The 16,821-nt window shown below is 42.9% G+C and overlaps 1 protein-coding gene across 1 annotated transcript; it reads left to right on the top strand.

Annotated features, from left to right (window-relative positions):
* The first annotated feature begins 474 nt into the window (after nt 1–474).
* On the top strand, nt 475–16,590 carry DERL1 (derlin 1). Its single transcript, XM_066566043.1, has 8 exons — nt 475–788; nt 2,865–2,976; nt 6,143–6,207; nt 8,769–8,795; nt 10,728–10,823; nt 11,477–11,529; nt 12,745–12,855; nt 13,936–16,590. Exons 1-8 carry the CDS (start codon nt 636–638, stop codon nt 14,072–14,074), a joined length of 756 nt encoding a protein of 251 aa, XP_066422140.1. The 5' UTR covers nt 475–635; the 3' UTR covers nt 14,075–16,590.
* The last annotated feature ends 231 nt before the right edge of the window (nt 16,591–16,821 follow it).

Genomic DNA, 16,821 nt, shown 5'->3' with positions numbered 1-16,821 from the left:
TCCGCGCCGGGGGACGCCGCTCGCGTGGTACAGCCCGCTCCCGCTTCACCAATGGGGAGGAGCCGCAAGGGTGGCGAGCGCTCCCCCCCAGATATCGGGGAATGGAAGCGCTCCAACTGCGGCCTCGCGGGCTGCTGGGAGTTGTAGTTTCCCTCGCGGGTGTCGCGCGGCGACCTGGGCGGGGACGGCGAGCGGAGCGCGGCCAGCGCCGGGCAATGAAGTAAAAACGAGTGAAAACGTCGCGTCCTCATAGGCAAGTGTGTTTATAACGCAGTGCAGTAGGTCACTCAGAACGTGGCTTCTGCAGCCTGTCGCAGGCACAGGACTTGCTTCCCTCCTGTTGCCCGCGCGCCCGCATTACAAGAGCCTCTCAGGAAGGCAATCCCTGCCTGACCCGACCGCCCCGTCGCCCAGAGGCGGTGGCTCGCTCCTCGCTCCGCCCCCGGGGCGGGACTCCCGGCGGCCGGGGCGGGGCCGGAAGCAGCGGCGGCGGCTCGGCCGAATTCGGTGGCGCCACGTCTGGCTCGGGGCCCCCTCCGTGACTGGGCGGCGGGAGTGGCTGAGCCCTCGTCTCGTCTCTTCTTCAGTGGCCGGTTCACGGCGAGGCCTGGGCGGCGGCCAGGCACGGCTGCATCATGTCGGACCTGGGGGACTGGTTCCGAAGCATCCCTCTGATCACGCGCTACTGGTTCGCCGGCTCCATCGCGGTTCCGCTCGTGGGCAAGCTGGGCCTCGTCAGCCCCGTCAACCTTTTCCTCTGGCCTGACGCCTTCATCCACCGCTTCCAGGTACGGGCCGCACTACCGCTCCCGGCGTGTCCCGCGGCGCCTCTACAGTAGCTGACTGTGACTCGCTGCGCGCGCGGCCTTCTGGGAGTTGTAGTGCGCGGCAGCGCTGCAGGGCCTCGCTGGGGCTACGCGCCGGTCGCTTCCCCGGCTCCGCGGCCGCGCTGGAGGCGCCGTGCACCGACACAGCGCCCAGGGATGACCGGGGGGGAGCAGAGCCCCTCCGGGGGGAGTGGAGCCGCTTTCCCGCTCAACCTGTACAGGGCCTGCGGGCAGAGCACCGCGTAAATCCGGGCCCAGCTTGCAGGCCCAAGGGCCCCCACCGCGGTGACGGGCTGCGCGTCCCTGCCAGGGTGACAGGAGGAGGGCTGTTGCCCCTGACAGCTCTGTAATTCTTATTGTGCCTCAACCTGGTGTGTTTTTTCCTACATTTTTTTTTGTGGGAGTTGTTCTGGTGGGCACTGGTTGTTGTGCCAAGGAGTTCTGTGGCTGTGGCTACAGGTGACTTGCCCAGCTCTGTGTCATCGTGTGGCCGTGGCTTTGGGAGCTGTAACTCTGGGCCCAGGCTGCAGCTGGCCCGGGAGCTTTTGAGGCAGAGCTACAAGAGAGACATGGAGCTCCTGGGGTGGGTACAGCGGGGGCAGCAAAGGTGATCAAGGAACTGGAGCATCTCTGATGAGGAATGGCTGAGGGAGCTGAGCCTGCTCAGCCTCGAGGGGAACCTCAGCAGTTTCTATAAGTATCACAAGGGAGGTGACAAAAGAAGATGGACAAATGCAAACGGGCAGAAACTGATGGATGGGAAGTTCCACCTGACCTGGGTGACCATGCACGCTAACAGACTGACCAGGGAGGCTGTGGAATCTCCCTTGCTGGAGTTATCCAAGAACTGTCTGAGTGCAGTCCTGGGTTATGTGCTCTAGAATGACTGAGAATGCTTGAGCAGGGAGGTTGGCCCAGATCACCCAGGTCCCATTTAATGTGACATATTCTGTGATTCTGTAATGGAGTGCATTTGCACCTTCTGGTTTGGAATTTGAAAAACCTTCTCTTTGGGATTGTCAACTTCTGTGCTTAGATATGCTCCATGTAAACCAACAGCTGATGCCTTGAGGTGTCAGACATGCAGTGTTTCTGGGTACAATAGCAATATCAAAAGTGGTCTCAAACTGGACATATTTTTCCTTGCACTGTGAGGTTACAGATTCAGTGCTGGGGGAGAGCACTCATTGGAGGAGCTCAAAACTAAGGAAGAGAAGAGATTTCAATTTTTAAATTTTTGTTATCTTGTTATATCTTCACTGAAGAAGATATAATGAGATGACATAAAGAAATATAAGAAGAAATTGAAGAAAGGAGAAGAAAGAAAAAAAATTAAAGCCATGACTCTTTCTGTACCTTGATTCATGTATTGTTCACAAAATTTAGTAGCATAAATGACTGTTTTTTCCTCTAGTTCTGTTATTCCTTCTTGAACTGTGATGTTCAGGATCCTAATACTCAGCTTGGAAATGTTAAAGAAACGTTTGGAAATGTTAAAGCTACTTAAAGAGCTCATTCATGAATGACCATTTTCTGTCCTTGCTATGTGCTGCCATGCAGTTGGCTGTGCCCAATATTCATAGCTGGGAGGCTGTCCCAGAGCAGATCCCAAATGCTCAGAGCAGAACGTGCTGGCTGGAATGGTAAACTAAAGGCTGTGGAGCCTTTGGCCTCTGTTCAACAGAGAAGAATGGGTTTTGTATGGCTGGTTTTTAAACGGGGTAGCATCCTTGCCCAGTGAATCTCTTTTGCACTGCATTAAAGACTCACTGCTGCAAAGATGTGATGGAAAGCAGTTTGCAAAGTTGTGTGTTATTTCTGGTGTAGTCTTAATAGCTTTGCTTACCAGATTGAAAGAAAACACCACAACTGAAAAGCTGCTGAAGCTGGAACAATCGATACTGGGGCTATTTTTAATCTTCTTCTTGATGTTCCAAGTTTTCATTCATTATCAAGTAATGAATGTAAATAAAAAGCCTGTGCACATGCGTTCATTCTGCAGTTTATAAATAAATCTTTCTCTTTTGATCTGGACAGATCTGGCGGCCAATAACGGCAACTTTCTTCTTCCCAGTGGGACCTGGAACGGGATTTCTCTACTTGGTGAATTTGTATTTCTTGTATCAATATTCCTCACGACTAGAAACAGGTATGTTGTCCATTAAATTGTATGCACCTGCTGAACCCTGCCTGGAGCTGATAAGAGATGGCTTATCTCTGTGCCAGCTTATGTTGGTCAGCGTGAAACCACTCTGGAAACTGATTTTCTGTGGCTGGCTCCTTCCCTTTGGCCATTTAGGATCTGAACTCAATACTTGTTTCAGTAGGAGGGCCTAGAGCTTTTAGATGCTGGATTTAAGGAAATGAGTGAGACAGATTAAAAGGTGATGTTTAACTCTGATTTTTTGTACCTGATGTTTTTAATCAGAGAAGGATGATAGAGCATAATGTAATAATGGGCTTATCCATTGGGAGAAAATAACATCAATTTTTTCTTGTTTTAATAGGGATGCTTATTGTGTTATTCTGTTGTCTGTGTTGAATTGAGAGATACCTCCTTCAAAGGAAGTCTACCCTTCTGCCTAACAGATATGTAGAAAAGTTAAGAGATTAGAAGGATTTTCAGTTAAGGGGGAAAATTAAGTGAAAAAAAGGAGATCAGATAATAGATAATTTCTCTCAAAAATGGGATTGTTGGTACAAGGTAGCTTTGAAACTGGTTTCCTTTTGCGCTGCCCAGTTCATTAAACCTAGACAAAAATTGGTTCAATTGACATAAATAATTAAAATATTTGCAAAGCCAGACTCTTCCTGAAAGCCTTTGTGAACAAGAGTTTCAGTATCATTCTAATGGAGTCTAGAACTGATGGTGTAAAGGGGAATGCATTGGAAGGTGATGCTGGGAAGTCCCATGGAGAGGAGATCCCTGGTAGACCTGCCCTCCAGAGAGTATTGTGGAATCACATTTAAGACTTAAGAAGAGTGGTAGGGAAAGGCACGAGTGGTGCCAAATTGTATTTGGTTGTTTTCTTAGTGGAAGGTAAATACTGGTTTAATAGCTAGAAATGGTTCCTGCTTCCTTTTGAGCCTGTCTGCAGTGCTTTATGAGCACATGAGAGTGCTCACAGTTCTGACTGGGCGAAGGTCGGTGTAGTAAGAGTTTCTGGTTAATTATGCAAATTAAGAGACCTCACTGCTTGTAGATATACTTACAAAATGCTCTAGTTGTTTGTGCTGTGGCACAGATCTCATGAAAGGGAGTAAATTTCTGCTGTACAACAGATCTGGATTTTGAAATTGGGAAGTCATCTGTGTTGTTTGAACCAATGTATTTCTTTTATATTCCAGTCATTTTTCTGGGTATAAATGAAATTCTTGGTTAGGTTGGCTGTTACTCTGAAAAAGGCCTGAATCCTTCTGTAGTTGGAAAACAGATAAGTTGCTGATAGTGTTTACAAGTGGAAGTTTGCATTGGTCTGTGCCTCCTTTTGTCTGTGAAACTGAGAAAGTGAAACTGCTATTTTCAGCATTGTGCATGGTTTTTGAGCATACACTGCTGCTGCCTGCCAGCTTCAAATTTAGCTGTCAGAAATACCAGTGTGGTTTTGTGCTGTGCTTGTGCTTTCCTAACAGCCTGACCTGTGACTTCCAAAGGAAAGGGGGATTGGTGTGGTTTTGTTTTGCTTTGGTTGGAGAAGAGCATAACAAATATCAACCGAGTAAGCAGAAAATGCAGAGTTCACCCCCCAGCTGTGTGAATGATGAGATTTATGTAAATTATGAGTCTGCAGCTCTTCCCAGATGACTGCATTATACCCTGGGCCTCATGGAAGGACCCGTGGGGTAGAGCTCACCCCATACCTGTGCTGAGCTCTCTGGCAGTTTGTACTCCAATTCCCTTAGATGTTCATGGAAAAGTCAAATGGTTTGTCTAATACTCTCATTAGCAATCTTGTAGATAATGAGAAGTAAAAAAATTTATAATAATAATAGCTTTTATTTCTTCCAGTTTTGGAAGGATTCCTGAGCTGGCCTTTCTACAGCCTTAGTCAGCTTCTTCTCTTTGTTTGTTTTTATTTGTTGTATGGCAACAGTAAGGAAAAAACCTTCAGTTTATGTAGTTTTACAACATTAAAACTTTCTGATATATTTTTCAAAGCATGTTTTTTTTTTCCTGTTACGCATTTTGCATGGCTGACCTTAAACAATAAAACTGGTATTTTAGTAATTTTGTTTTACATAGGCTATTCTAAAAAGCTAATGCTTAAAAGAAGATTTTCTTCATTTAAGAATACTTCTATGAAGCTGAGCAGTGCTCACATTAAGCAGTGGCATTCTTTCTAGGCATTTTGATGTTTAATTAGGAGCATGTAATTCAGGTTGTCCATGAGGTGCCATGTGTGTCACTGTCATTCCCACTGTCACTATGTTTCACCCCCAATGGTCTGGGTCTTTTTCAGCAATATTCTCAGGCTCTTTCCTTTCCTGCCTGGGTTTATATGAAAGTTGGTGGAAGTCTTGCATAGATGCTGAGGTCTCTGTCAGCCTTTTGCCACAGTTAGTGGGACTGAGAGCCTCAGCTTTTCATGTTTGCAAGGAATTGCTACAGGGTTGTTTTTTAGTACTTGTCTCTGTCAGGTCTCAAACTCAACTGAGCATCTAAAGATAATTTCATTTTATATGACTTGCAGGGAATGTTATTCTATTATTTTTGTTTCCAATGTCCTGAAAAAATTGACACATATTTGGAATGGTGAATTAGACAAGCAGCACAGCTTAGAATGAACAGAATGTGCTGCACGTGCGTACCCTCCTTGTCATGTGTGCTGATTTTTTCTGGAGTGTAAAACTCTTGAGTCTGATGAGATGATGCAAAAAGGATGCAATTTGCCTAAGTAAGGGCTGGTTTTCACATGACTCACTCATTAAACTTGGTATTTCTGCTTTTGCTGTGCATGTGCATTTGCTAATTCTGTGCTTCTAACCCACAGTTTCATATGAACGATGGGGTCCAACTCCATTTTTGAAGTCTTATGTAGTTAAAACTACTTATCTCCAGAGTCAGTGTGTTCTTTTTTAAGTATAGACACTGCTTGTGCTCTAATGCAGTAGGCTGAATGTCTTATTTTTCAGCCTGTAGGTTGTTCTATTTTAAGGCTTTTTAAAATTTAAAAAATACTCATAGACCACAGAGTGCGTGCAAAGCAGCTGTTATTAACTGAGCTTTCTTAGACTCTGAAAAATAAAAGTTGTCCTAATTTTTAATCAAAATTGTAGTGCCTTTGATGATTCAAAATTATTCTTTTTATTTTCAGGGGCTTTTGATGGAAGGCCAGCAGATTACATGTTCATGCTCCTGTTTAACTGGATCTGCATTGTTGTATCCTTCTCATCATCAAACTTTGAGAAATATTTTGGTTCTTCTGTTTCCACCTGAAGTATGTTCAAAGACCAGGTTTTATCAAGGAACAGTTTTAAAATGTAGCAAATGTTCCCTGGGAAGTTTGTAGAGTTTGTAAGTGTATAACTTTACAGGAAAGATGATGAAGAGTGTGCAGTGGGGACTTGAGCTCTGCCTCCGAAGAGCTGAGCACATGCTGGGGGAGTGTCCCTGGTGCTGCCTGGGTTGCTTTGTTGAGCTGCTCTTGGGTTAGCACTGAGTTTAGTGTGTTCAAGCTGCCATGTGCAAAAAGGGGCTGATGATCACTGCCATTCCCTGAAATTCTCTCCCTGAAAAGGAGAGATCCTTTACCTGCTGGGTACCATCTGAGTCTGTGAAAGCAGTGTTGTGATATCTTCACTGAGACAACTTCCTGAAAAAGCTGGGCTTGTTAGTTTGGGAATGCTGGGAAACATTTCTGTGGGCTGTGCTTTACCAGCTGAATTTTCTTTTAGAGCTTGAATACAAAACTGGGAGGATTTGTTGATGAACCAGAGGGTTGTGCCACCATTCAGAGGGATCTTTAGAGGCTGGATCAATGGGCTGACCAGGAATGAAGCTCAGCAAAGGGTAGTACAGAGTCCTGCTCTTGGCAAGGAACAGCCTCAGGCACCAGGACAGACCAGGGACTGACAAAGCAAAGCATCTTCCAAAAAAAGCAAAGCATCTTCATCTTCCAAGAAAGGCCCTGGGTGTCCTGCTGGACACAAAGTTGACCACAAGCCAGCAATGTGCCATTTTGGCCAAAGTGGCCACCAGCCCCCTGGGCTGCCCTAGGCCAAGGATTCCCTGCAGGTTGAGGCAGGGATTGCTCCTCTCTGCTCAGCCTTTGAGAGATGTGTGGGGGCTGCACCCAGCTCTGGGTTCCCAAGTACAAGGGAGACATGGACATACTGGAGAGAGTCCAGTGAAGGGTCACAGAGATGATTAAAGGATTGAAGCATCTGTCCCATGAGAAGCTGGGATTGTGCAGCCTGGGGTGTTGTCATAGAATCATAAAGTAGTTTGAATTGGCAGGGACCTTGAAAAGTTATCAAGCTCCCTGCAATAAGCAGGGACACCTTCAACTAAATCAGGTTGCTCAGAGCCCCGTTCAGCCTGACCTTGAATGTTTCTAGAGGTGGAGCATCCACCATCTCTCCAGGTAACCTGTGCCAGTGTTTCCCCACCCTCATAGTGAAAAATTTCTTTGTTACACCTAGTCTGAATCAACCTTTCTTTTTTAGTTTAAACCATTACCACTTGTCCTATTGCAAAAGGCCCTGGTAAACATTTTTGTCCCCCAACTCTTTCAGCCTTTTCCTCAAAGAGAGGTGTTCCATTCCTCCAGTAACTTGTGTGGCCTTCCTTTGGTCCCACTCCAACAGCTCCATGTCTTTTCTGTGCTGAGGGGTCTGGAGCTGAACACCCAATTCCACAAAATGAAGCACAGGAAATTCCATTGAAATGTGAGAAAGATTCACTGTAAGGGCAGTGAAGCACTGGCAGATTGGCAGGAGAGGGTGTGGAGCTTCCATCCTTTGGGATGCTCCCTTTCTGTCTGTGCTCTTGCTGCCTCCTTGTAGCAATTTGCAGTGGCACAGCAGGTGGAAAAAAGGGAGGGGTGACATCGGTGTGAACCGGATCCCAGGGGAGTTGGTGTGCAGAAATGCTTTATCAATCCATTATCTCTAGTTGCATTCCACTATGTGGAGGGAATTGCTGTTCCTGCCAGTCCTGTGGAGCCACAGCTGTAACAAGGTGTATTTAGTTACATTGTTAGGAAGATGAAGGTTGCCTTTATGATTGCAGGCTCCTGGCTGTGAGCATTTAATTAATGTAATTGTGACCTGACTTTCAAACTGGTAATTTAAAAGCTTCTAGTTGCTTGTTCCCTGTGTGATGTAAGGAGCAGCCTGGATGCATGATCTGGGAAAATGCTGGGTGTCATTTTATATGTATTTATGATCTGTTAAAAGCATCCTGATCATATTAAAATCATTCAGTGATTTTTTCTACTCAGCAGTTACTACAACAGTGTCTTTGAGCTCCAAGGTGGGAGAAGAGTATTAAAAGCCTGCATTGATGCACTTAAGAAATTGCTTCTTTTCTGTGACTCATTGGCAATATATTGGTATTTTTTAATGATCTGGTATTTCTTCAGCTAGAAAACCAAAATGTCAGTGTTAAACTAATGAAAGAATCCAGTTGTTAAACTTAAATGTGCCTTTATGCAAGGACTGATGGAGTCTGTAGCTAGCCAGTTTCATCAGGGAGATAAAGCCAGTGCACCCATCAGCCCTTAGGGTAATGACTTGAGGTGGGCACCTGAAAGGCTGCCAAAAAGCAGTTATTGAAACAAAGTTTGTACATCTCTAGATCATTGGAAATTTTAACCTATAACAGTGTAGTATTAATTCTGAATAATAAAGATCTTTGCACATGTGTTCTGTGTGTCTGAAGCTTTTTATTGCTGTAGTCTGTCAGGTTTTTCTGCATTTTCCTTCATGGTGCAATGACAGATAACTGGCTTGGTAATGGACATGCAGGTAAGTGTGGTGCAGTTTCTTAGATAATAATTTTACACAACTTTATGACTACTTGATTACTTTATAGAGAACATTATTGACTTAACTGCAGAACATAGTTAAGCTAGGCTGTTCAGATTCTATCAGAATGGACTGCTGTGTGTGTATTGTTAATTTTTCAGATTGGGTTAGCCTCAGCTGAAGGCACAAGCTTGGATCTAACCTAATAAGGGAGCCAAGAAGTAAAAAATGGTGTCTTTGTGCAGTCAGGAAGTGCTTAGACTTCTACTAAAATGGACATAAGATGTCAGCTATGCACTATTTCTTTTAATGAATGTGGATCTTCTTTCTTATTTTTCTATTTAAAAATGATTATTTGGTTTATTAATCTTCTCAAGTTTAGTTCAGTATGCCTTTTACTTGCCAACAGAAGATTTTCTTTGGTGAAAAATACAGCTTCAGTTTGAGATCAGAACTGTGAAGTACAAAATCTTCACAGGAATGATTAAGATAGTGGTCTTAAGAACTGGTTTCAGTGAAATAATTCTTTTCTCTCCAAATACTAAAGGTGAAAATTGGGAAGTGTGTTTTGGACACAACAGAGTGTCAGATAACTGCATGTCTTCAGTCTGCCTCTGCTGTTCTCATCTTTGTCTTTCTCCAGCACCTAAAGACTGCACCAATATCTGTAGTGTTCCATATAGAATTATTATTAGCATTTATTAGATCACTTCTCTGGCTTCCTGGTAGACAAAACCAGTGATCATACATCTCTGGTCTGGAGTGAATTGTGTCAAAGCCTGTCCATAACTTTGTACTTAAACTTTTCTGTGGGGAAAATAACCACAAATTTTGAAAAGGATGCTGGACTTACCCACACATTATACAAATTTTATACTGTTTGTGTTGATTTGTATATTTTTAAAGAGGTACTTAATTTTTTTAATCTGCATACAAAGTATTGATTGAAGAAGAATCAGTTTTTTGACTTGAAAGTGTGGTTTTTCTTAAAAATAAGAGGGTTTTTACTTGTTTTGAGTGGCCTTTGTTGAAATTCAGAAGATAGAGTAGGATAGCTAGGCCTCTATTCCTAAGTCAAATGTGTTCAGATATTAGATATTACTTTTTTTTTTAAGTAAAATAAAAAGGGTTTTAATATAAGCTTTAAATAAAGTTCTCATGTGGGGAGTCAGAGTGCACCGTGGGGCTTGTGAAAAGCTGGATTGATGAATAATAGCAGCACCCCTGAAGGGCTGAGTTTTAACCTCTTTTCCAAACCCAGCAGCTGGTTACAGCATTCAGCCAGTTCCTGGCAATGTTGCTGGTGCAGCCTGCCCTCAGCTCAGAAATCACAGATGGCAAAAGCAGTGCTCTGTGTTTTTTCACTAGAAACAGTCCAGTCAGCTAATGCAGAGTCAATGTAAAGAAGGGTTTGAAACAACCCCCTCAGCTCCTGGCGTGGAGCACAGGTCACTGCAAGCTCTCCCAAGGCAGTTGATGCCCTGCAGTGGGGATTGAGGGCAGCACCTTCCCTGTGGTGCTCTCAGGAGGATGGGAGCAGAGGTGGCAGCTGGAGGGTGACACTGCATCTGGCACATGAGCCTGGCCCCAGATGAGGGTGTTTGGGCTGGTGCCCTGAAAGGATTGTGGCACAGGGCTCACTGCTGGAGGTGTGGGTAGAGCAGAGCTCCCTGCAGCTGCTCTTTCACTTGGAGCCCTTTGCTTTGGCATGGTCCTGCAAAGGAGAATCAGCAAGTAGGTTCTCCTCCTTCACTTTCTCAATAGTTTTTGAACAGATCCAGGGCATGTATTGGATAAGATTCTGGGGCAATCTGAAAGGACTTCAGTGATGTACCATGCTTACAAACCACTTCTGAAACACAGCACCTCCTGCCTGAGTTTCTTGTGCTTCTTTGACAATAATGGTAACTTTGTCTTTTTTAAACATTGCAGTTGCTGATGATTCCACTCATCATGTCAGTACTTTATGTGTGGGCCCAGCTGAACAGAGACATGATTGTATCATTTTGGTTTGGAACAAGATTTAAGGTATGTCAGACAGTGTATTGGAAAGATTTCCGCCCATAAGGCGCTCGTGTAGTGAGTGAGAGGCAAAATAGAAACATTTTCTCTTAGAAAAAGTGTCTTGTACTGTCACATAGAATACTCCTTGAGATGTAGCAAAGACAAAGGTCATAGTCTTCCATGTGGTATCACTCAGTGTGCCTCTACTGAAAAGATGTCCTGACAATTCATTGTTCTGAAGAAATGAAAAAATTCCTGATAAACTTTAGCCTGGATAAAAGCTGAATGTAGTGACAAAATGTTGGTATTTTAAATTGTTTTTTTTTCTGTGTGCCCTTGGCTGTTTCTCTCAGATCTTGTAGAGAAGACTCTTTTGATAATTTCTAAACCTTTTCAAAATCAAAAACTTTAGGACTTTGTTTCAGATGCAAACTTGCTGTGGAACATAGGGTTCAAAAGGCACATTTGCTTATAATGTTTGAATGAGTATGTTTTGTCTAAAAATGTTAGTGGTTGCTCAGTTTGGACCTTTTTAGGTTGAATCTGCTTAAGTTAATAGATCAGGACCTGTGTAATGAGCATTGAGATTATGATCATGCTTATTAGTGCAGTGGGAAGTTGAGAACAGGTTTGCATCCTTAACTTGTACTTACCCTCTCCACTGCATTCTTTTCCAGGCCTGTTACCTTCCATGGGTTATTCTGGGATTCAACTACATCATTGGTGGATCGTATGTATTTACTTCTATGGCCAATGTGAAGTTATAAAAGCTTTTACTGCTATTTAACTTGCTGCTGAATTTAGGAGTAATATTAAAATAAGAAGGTTAAAGCTGTGTAATCTGACTGATAATGCTCAGTGTCACATGGTGGTCATTTAACATAAAAGCAAAGAGGAGATGTGCATGTGAGAACTAGAGAATAGAATGGAGGTGAGGGGAGAGCAATGAGAGTTTGGTGTATTTTCTAGTAACTCCCTGCATTAGGCCTTCTCCATACTAAGGAAGTAACACACACTAAAGAAAGTGTCATCCCCTGGATGGTAACACACACTAAAGAAAGATGTCATCCCCAGCCATTATTACTGGTTTTAGAAACAAGTTTAGCTTGACTCTGATAGTGCTGTTAATTCTTTCCCTCACAGACTTGTCCAACCTGGTCTTTTTTTTTTTTTTCTTTCAGTTTCTTAAACAAGGGAAAATAGCAATGAGCCCACAGTGTGCCATATTAGCACTTGTTGAATTTTTTGGTCTCTCTTGTTTGGTTTTTTTTTTTCTTGACTAAACCCCTTGATGCAGAAATCCCCTCCGTGCACAGTGTGGGCCCCCTCAGTGGGGCCCTGCATTGACTGGGGCCTCTTGGTGCCGCTGTAACATAATTAGTGACAACAACAAGTTTGTGGTTGAGTTATAAAAGGAGGAGATAGTACAGCAAAACCAAATTCCCTTTTCTGGCTGTGCCTCCTACTGACTCATCTGTCACTTGTGAAAACTGCCTGCTCTTAGCTACCTGCTGTTTCTATGCATGACAGAAGATACTCAAGGGCCTCCAGTCAGCAGTGCTTTCACAAAACTGGGAACAAAACAGTTCAGTACAGCAGGAGACAGGTTGTCCAGTGAGAGCAGCAGCAACTGCTCTGGCACTGCAGATGATTATTTTGGGCACTAATCGCTATACGGTCCAATTCCCCAATGTAAACAAGTATTTAATTGTGTTTTCAATGCAGAATGTAGAGAAGGCTGGGAAGGGAGGGTGGAACAGACTTATTGATATGTTGGCACAGGAGGTTGGCCCTTCTAAAGAAGTGGCTGCAAAATGCTGAGGGAGGGGAAATTTTCTGTGTGTCACAACCCTGGCAAAGCCTGGTGGCAGGTGAACAGAAGATTGTCACTCATTTATTTTCAGAGAAGACAGCATGTGAAACCATTCTTTCTTTTGCTTTACAGAGTCATCAATGAGCTGATAGGAAATCTGGTTGGACACCTGTATTTCTTCTTAATGTTTAAATATCCAATGGATTTGGGAGGAAGGAATTTTCTGTCCACACCTCAGTTCCTGTAAGCTGGCTTGATTCTTTACATCACTATTTGTTTAGTCCAATTTTTTGTATGGTTCATCAGACATCTATATGGTGGGATCATAAAGTGTAAAATACTTTGCCAAGCCAACCTTCTACAGACTCTCATACTGACAGAGCTGGTGAGTCATAAAAAATGTTGAGTTTCTTGTAAAAGGCCCATGTGAGAGTTCTTTGTTGCCCCTTGGGATGGCTTATGCCTTTACCCACTCTTAAGAGTGAGAATAAATGTCATACTTCTGCTGTTGAATTGAGCTGCAGTAAAGAGAACTCCCTAACAATTATCAGATGGTATATAAATGAAGTTTTATCCTGTAAATTATCTGTTTTCTGTATCCCCATGTTATGGTAGCTACCAATTCAGAATGTTTAACAATAATAGTTGTAGGCTTGTGCAGGGCTATAAATGATTCTGCTTTGCAGTCTGTATCAGTCACCCTCACTGGGACTGCAAGTCTTGGTTTTTGAAGTGCTTTTTCTTGAGATATGTTCACTGTTTTAGCATTGAAATACTATGAGAATACTATCAGAAGCCAAAGTTTGTAGTTCAGTTGCCTTTGTCCACATAGTTTTGGGCTGCAAATACTCCTCCTCTATCAAACTTTAGTTAGCAACTCAGTTAACCCTTTTTGTAGCATAAAGTGTTGAATTACAGTTATACTTTCTGTACAAGTTTCAATGGATAGGGAATCTTTATATTCTAATTCTGTGCCCATCTGGTAAACCTAATTTTCCATAAAGATTAGGAGACAAGGTTGTTTTTAAAAGTCTTTAAAGGTGGTAACAGCTCTGAAACTGCCCTCAATATTGTTGGTTCTGTGCAATTCTTTTGTTACCACACACATCCCAGAGATGGAAGTTTCCCAGTATTTCCATTTGTCAGTGTGCTGAGAGCTTAGATTTGGAAAGAATTCTCTGAAATTCTACTGGGAAAGGCCAGTTTTATTACAAAGTCTATCAGTTAAGAGGAAGTGCATGGAAAAGTAGAAAGCACAGCCTTGGCATTTCCCTGCAAGGTCCTGCTGTTTCTCTCTAACTCCTCCTCCCTGCTTTGTCCTAGTTACCGCTGGCTGCCAAACAGGAGGGGAGGAGTGTCGGGCTTTGGTGTCCCTCCTGCCAGCATGAGAAGGGCTGCAGAAGATCAGCAGGGTGGTGGAAGACACAACTGGGGCCAAGGTTTCCGGCTGGGGGACCAGTGAAGAGTTCCTGCCCTTGGAAAACAGCAACTCCTCGGTGTCAATTGGACATGGAACCGACCGCTCCTGGTGCAGAGCATGCTTAAGAACTGAGCTCTCTGCAGTACTCTTGGATTTAACTGATTAGAAAGAATGTTTCTGGTTCAAGAGCAAATTAAAAACTCCAGAAGGAAAAAATGTAGATCTTGCTCCAGGTTAGCCAGTAGTGTCCAGTGTGATTCTGCCATTAAAAATAAGCCTTCTTTATACAGTATTGTCTGTCACAACAGGATCCATTGGCTGTCCTGTTCCATGATGTGATGGAACAAGCTAGTGGTATTCTATCTTGCCTGGTGTGTTAAAAGCTTTGTTGACCACAGTAAAGTAAGAATCTAGTGTGAGGCAGATGTCTCAAGCAAGCCCCCAAGTTTAGGAAGCTGACTTTTTCCATAGCTGTGCTTAAGTCCCAGGGTCTTTGGAAACATTATTTAAGTGATATCTCTCTGATGCATTCACATAAAGCAAATTGCAAATGTTGCATTTCTGTTATTAAGCTGTGTTTTGAGCAGAGCTGTTTCTTACCATGCAGCATTTGTCCTACCTGCTACATCATGGGCTGGGCAAGGCTAAGGATTAGAGGGCTTTTGTTTGAAATGGCAATAACAGATACTCACAGAACTGAAATCTCTGAACTCTTCATGGCATGTTACAAAGCTTCTTCTGGTGAAACTGAAGTCTGGTATGTTTTTTTCCCCCCCAGATCTGTGAATTCTTGGCTTCAAGGTTTTTCTTTTGATTGCCAAATTGGGTAGCATAAATACTGCTTAAACTAGAAAATGTAACATTGTTGTGGTTAAGGGTACTGACTGCAGCATTGTTTAACTGAATCTTCAGCTTTATCCTAAAAGCTTTAAGATGTCTAAGAATCAAAGCTGGAAATAATCTTTTGCAGGGTGAAGATACAATATAACAGGTTACTGCAGGACTCTTTCATTGTCAAATAAGAAATTGCATACACTGTTTATTAGCATCTGTACTATTTTTGGTAAAAATGTTTGACATGGAAAAGGGAAAGATTCTGTACAGTAGTTTTCCTTGCACTGGGTTCCCATGGGCAGAGCATGTGGCTAAGATCCAGGAAGCTGTAATGCCAGCTTGTTACTGACTCACTGCATGCTCTTGAGCAAACTTCTTACTTATCTTAGTTTTCCCAGCTGTAAGGAGGACTCATGCATGTCTCACAGCATTCTTACAAGACAGCTGTCCCTGACTTCCTAGCTGGGAGCTGCTAGTGAGCAAGTAAGGCTTAGGTTTACATAAATAAATCCAAAACTTCAGCTAGGAACAATTACTCTAACCTTAACCAAGACTAAGTCAGAATGTAGTTGCTCACTTTTTGTTTTGTAGTCAGAGAAGGAAGAGCATTGTCCCTAGGATAAGTTTCAAGTCTGATGAATTGTCCTTTAGCATTTGTTGGTTTTTTTTACTGAGTAGGTGGGGCACAGAAAGCTGTTCTGCCCCAACTTGGGTATCTCAGGTAACTGTAAGTAAGTGAAGTGAATCTGGGCTGATACATTTTTATTACTACTTTGTTTCTTCACTAAACTTGGGTTCTGAAGGTGTAAAAACTTGTAAATACTAAGTGATGCAAAGCTGAGTGGGAAATAAGCCGTTAGACTGGAAATTAAAAAAATGCATGTTCCATGTCTTCACTGCAACTCGGTTATATTGATTTGGCTTGTGGAGAAATGTAGAAAACTGGTAAGGATTATACTGTGTGCTTAAGTTTTACAGGAACTTGGAGTTTAGAAATCACCTGCCATTTTTGTCTGTTTGGTAATGAGTTTTAAAGATGCTCTGGTCTCTTTCTCTGTGTGAAATGGTAGGTAGAAAAGAGGAGTGCAGTGTTGTAAATAGAGATTTATCCTTGACGAACAGCTGTTATTTGATGTGGACTTGAATAGTCTGAGAATCATCATTTTGATAGGAGTCATTTTAGTCATAGGAATTTCACAGTCTCCAAAGCATTTGTCATCATTTTGAGTCAGGACCCAACTTTTAAGTGAAGATGCAGTAGTTTGTGACTCAGTTAAACCCCTGGCACACTCAAACTGCAGAGTATCTCTGTACAGAGGGCCCAAAGGAAGGCTTCAGTGAGAGAAAGCTCAGCAAAAGGCATTGTCCTGGCCCACTGCACTGCATGGGTCTTGCTTTCTAGTATGTTCTCCTTCTCTAAAATAAGAGGAAAAGGTTTGCGAGGAAAATGGACTTCTTATAAACCTTGATTAGCTTCTGAGCTGCTTCAGGTCAATTTACTTTGTTTATGGAAATTTCACTTCAGAATTCCATATTACAAGTTCAGTTTGTTTGTTTCTCAGTTTGTTACTTGACCTGAACTGCTGTTTGTCCTCCCACATACATTAATAATGGCAGTCTCTTGTTAAAATGAGTACCTCCTTTCTTATTTTGTACAGATAATTTCCCTTTTTGTAATCAATTTTTGTTGGCAAAGTTTTAAATTAAAATTTTAATCTCTGTTATTGTCTTTGTTTTGCTAAATCATATTTCAGCTTAAGACAAGCCTTGTGATCTGCAGGTCTGTGGGTATTGTCTGAGAGCTGCACTGTGACACCATCTCCTGCTGTTGATAAAAGTACTCAAAAATGACCTTCTTTTAGGTGGGAGTCTTGTCTTCTCTGATCAGTAGCAAAATCATAAAGGCATTTTCTTTGTCTCTGTCTACACCATGAGTTTTGACAGACTGTGTCCTT

The sequence above is a fragment of the Molothrus aeneus genome, chromosome 1 (assembly GCF_037042795.1).
Source record: "Molothrus aeneus isolate 106 chromosome 1, BPBGC_Maene_1.0, whole genome shotgun sequence".
Classification (NCBI taxonomy): domain Eukaryota; kingdom Metazoa; phylum Chordata; class Aves; order Passeriformes; family Icteridae; genus Molothrus; species Molothrus aeneus.
Note: the sequence above shows the minus strand (reverse complement) of the source record. Positions and strands in the feature narration are given on the sequence as shown.